Source organism: Gavialis gangeticus, unplaced genomic scaffold (assembly GCF_001723915.1).
Source record: "Gavialis gangeticus isolate Ggan-Ray unplaced genomic scaffold, GavGan_comp1, whole genome shotgun sequence".
Taxonomy (NCBI): Eukaryota; Metazoa; Chordata; order Crocodylia; family Gavialidae; genus Gavialis; species Gavialis gangeticus.
The window spans coordinates 10,028,680-10,033,005 of NW_017729028.1; the positions used below are offsets into that span (position 1 = coordinate 10,028,680).

The 4,326-nt window shown below is 40.7% G+C and overlaps 1 protein-coding gene across 2 annotated transcripts in view; it reads right to left on the reverse strand.

Annotated features, from left to right (window-relative positions):
- The window catches only part of ROCK2 (Rho associated coiled-coil containing protein kinase 2), a 213,445-nt gene that overhangs the window by 113,822 nt on the left and 95,297 nt on the right, over positions 1 to 4,326 (reverse strand). For both annotated transcript variants that reach the window (XM_019520753.1, XM_019520752.1), the window contains one exon: positions 730 to 830. In XM_019520753.1, coding sequence (XP_019376298.1) covers positions 730 to 795 — 66 coding nt within the window. In that variant the 5' untranslated portion in view covers positions 796 to 830. The remainder of the gene's footprint in view (positions 1 to 729; positions 831 to 4,326) is intronic.

Here is a 4,326-nt window from a genome sequence, read left to right on the forward strand (position 1 = left end):
CGGGGGGGTTAACCTAGAAAAGAAATTATATTTTAAATTTTAAAAAGTAGCCCATTCTTAAGTAGTCATCCAAATTCAGTTTTATACCTTGAACAGACACTATTTTAAATTAAAAGCAAGAGTTAAGAAAATAAATTCTTAATTAAAAAAACTTGTGTACTTAAATAATATGAATTAGATATGCAATAACCATTGGCCAAATTGCCAAGAACAAGAGAGAACTGCAAGAAAAACACTGCTGGTCTTCTACCAAAAAAGGGGTTTCCTGACACCGTAACAACCTTCTAAAGCCAAGAAAAATCATCATGAACAAAACCTAAACATCCCGATGTTGATCACGACAAGCCAATCTCCTTTCAATTCTTTCCTTTCCTTCCATATCTTTCTTTTCCTTAACCATCACATCTAAGTATTTTAGGAGCTATAATATTTTATCATCTCAAATACTTAAACATATTTATGTTATACTTCAGCACAGGAAACAGTTAAAGACACTGCTTGAACACACTATTTCAACTTCAACAATTAATCACTTTGGTTACATTTATATCAAAAATGTACTATTTAAAACAAGGAATGTGATACTAATTGCTATAATGCAAAGATAATTAAATCCGTTTTCCAAACCTTACATATTTCCCATTACAATATGTGACAGTGGAGGAATTTCTGGTTTGAGCCATAAATCTCACTGATTTAATAAATCCGATGATTCATAGACATTCTTACCAGCTGCACTTCTCCAAAAGCACCTCTTCCAATCACTTTAACAACATCATAGTCTTCAGCTTTCATTTGTAAAGCTCGAATTTTTTTCACAATTTTCTCATCTAAAACAAATTAAAAGAATGGTGTCATAAAATACACGTACAATGGAGTGCACGTTTTTGGGAAAAGATGTGGTCACATAGTTAGAACCAGACATTTGAACACAAGCATTAAAACATTCAGAAAGCTTCTGTATTATCTTGATACTGTTTGTTTGGAACTAAAAGCCACTTCCGTCTCAGTGAAGAGCAGTTCTCTTTATTTTCCGAAGCGAACACCGCTTTGTTTTCAGTTGTAGTTCACATAACGCTTTCTCTGTAATATAAAGTTGACAAGCTTTCAAAAAACTCTAGCCATTCAGAGAGTCGATGGGCTAAATCTGTGATGTCATACTTCTAGTGTACTGCCATCCTCCACTAACCTGATAACAGGAATTGTGAGGAGGACCTGGTACATTCATTCAGCAGCTTGGCAGCTGCAACCTGCTAGCATAAACCTATACAATTCAATAGTACTTAAGTGGTTAAGTATAAACCACTTAATATAAAACTCAGTAAATCTTTTTTTTTAAATTACAACTCAAGGCTCCTTTATACAGGGATGTTACCTTGGATAAAAAAATTAGTTAACTCTCAAGGTTGCAATCAAATTACACTGAATTAATGTGTATGCACGTGGTGTACACACCACTTTGTTCTGCTAACTCAAGATACTTTCCTTGATGATTGTGTCCACACAACTCTGCACATTTGAATAAACCGCATAGCATTCTTTGCATGTATTCCACAATGCAACATTTCATCGCTCTGCTCTACACACTAATTCTTCTTGAAGTGCATTATGGGATGAGTGTTCAAAGCCAAAATAATCTGGACTGTGACATGTGATAAGGCATTAGGGAACAGTTATAACTTATTGACTGTGTTGCATTATTGGTATAAATGTTATTAAAATGTTTTAAGTCATGGGCTTTTTAGAGATCGGATTTCTCATTAAACCTTAAAAACTACTTCTTGCAAGAAATAAAAAAGGGAGCTATTAAGGCAAATCCTCAAAGCATCTGTTACATGCAATATGTCAGTTTTGAAGTTTTACCTGTTCCAGCCTCCCACTCGCTTCTAAGAAAAAGAACAGAGGCTAGTTTGACCCAATTCAAAAAACTCTTGACAAACAAAACATATTAAACTGCATAAAATAATAGTTCCTTGATTAAGAGAGGGAGATGCATCTGGGAACAGATAGGGGCAAGACTGAACAACAGAACCAGGTCAGATGGGAAGAGCTGAAGTAACTTAGACTTCCCAAGGAATCTATGTATAACCACCCATTATGGTAAACACAAGCAGAATTTCCTTTGGCTTTAAGGTATGTGCTTTCTATTAAGTGTTTTTGTCCTGAATAAATAATGTCTTGCTTTAAGAAAAAAATAGTGATCTCTTTTACTGGCCCAGCAAAAACCCCTCAACTCTCTCATACATTTCCTGGGCCATCACAGATATAAGACCACTCCAACCCCACTACAATATACAGAATTGCTAGTAAGCAGTAACAGAAGTGAAAGCTAGTAGTGCAGAAATGAAAATAAAGCACAAAGAAAAATCATGAAAGATGAGTCACGAGCAAATGAAAAAAAAGCTGTCTGGTTGAGTACTGCAGATATAGCTGCTGTTAACCTCTCAAGAGAATTAAAGCAAACAAACCCATTATCTTCTGAGGACCACAAAAGAAATGATACTCCAAAGCTGTAAAGAGCATTCAGATCTGCAGGAGAGATACTAAGAGAGAGAGTGATCTTGGAGACTACTTCCTGGAGAACAACAGGAATTAGGCCAGCATAAAGCAGTATCTATACTACTGCTCCACAGTGGAAAAGGCTGCCATTTTAAGGAAGAAATCTACAGCTAGAGAAAGACTGACCTTGGAGGCTCGGCAACCAGCTACACCCAAGACAAATTGCATCAATACAAGCAAGAAGAGAGAATAAAGCAGAAGCAGAAGGGGGATGAAAGAGAAAAAAGGGGGGGTACCAGCACCTAGAAAGAATGCACCAGCATTTCCTACCTTCAGTAATGGGTAAAGACCCTTTATTATCTGCTTCCTCCGGTGGCAAAGGCTCTTTATTGTGGCCTCTCTTTAGGGATAGGGTTGACTGATATATTTGCTAGTGATGTGCACTGTGAATTAAGCACACCCTGGGGAATTATGCAAGTATGCGCCCATGCAAATTTGCACATACAATGCATGATCATGCATCATTTTACATAATTTACCGCAGGCAGGCTCTGTGCCTCCACCTCTGCAGGGCTCCCAGCACTCCAGCTGGAAGCCTCATGTGGAGGTACTGAGTGCAGTGGCACATGACTGGAAAGCTGGTGAGAGGGAGCTCCTGCCCAAAGTGGGGAAGGGAGCCAGGGATCTGTGGATGGGTGTGGGCCATCGGACTGTGCCAGCCAGCTCTGTGCCTCCATGTGGGCCTTCCAAGCACTCCAGTGGGAAGCCACATGTGGAGGCAAGCAGGAGCCCATCCGGCCCAATGCTGTGTGATTCTGTGCCTTCATGTGCAGCTTCCCACTGGAGTGCTGGAAGCCCCACATGGAGGCAAGGACATGGCCCAGCCTGATGGCGTGCAGCTCCTGCCTGCAGTGTCGCAAGTCCCACATGGTGGTATGGAGCCAGCCCGGTCTGGTCCAAAGGCATGTGCCAGCAGGTCAGGCTAGCTCTGTGCCACCATGTGGAGCCCCCAGGACTCAGCCAGAGCTACACACCACCGAGAGCTCTGCCTGCCGTAGCCATGAGCACCCCAAGGATGCACCACCTACTGTTGCTGAGCCACCAGCAGCAGAGGCTGTGCACCACTGAGGCAGAGTGGAGGAGAAGAAATGTGTGGTGGGAGGCTCACATCCACCCATAAACCTCACACCAACCCACACACATCCCATACATTCCCATATCCTCCCACACCCCCCCACACCTTCACAAAGCCCTCCATACCCCTCATACCCCACCTTCCACATGCACACCCCACCCCCACCCCAACCATATAAAGTACATGCATACATTTCTAAAGAAGGTTCAAATGGTGTTACATTTAGTTTAATTTGTAAAAAAGTAATTAAATTTTGCAATTTTTTTATTTTGTGCGTGTACAATTTTGATTTTTTCTGTGCATAGTTCCCTGCGGTGTAATAAAGGGTGATGTTACCTTACTGGTCTCCATTATCAACAGGAGAAGCTTTCAACCACTTTAATCCATGTGGCCATCTTATCTGAGATACAAAACATACATGCAGCTGATGCTTGCACCCCAGATGCTTGTACATATTTTATAGCCCATGAATTCTGAACAACTCTCCCCTGCAGGGGAGAGGGGTAAAGTTAATGGGAGACCATTAAAAGAATAAAATTACACTAATTGTCCAAACTGTAGTCCAGTGGTTCTCAACATTTTTAGACTCAAGGCACCCCTCAGAAAATGCCAGTGTTCATTTGTTTTTTGCAACAGAACATTCTGTAGTCAAAGAACTAAGAAACACAAAACGGGCCAGAATGTTTTTAACA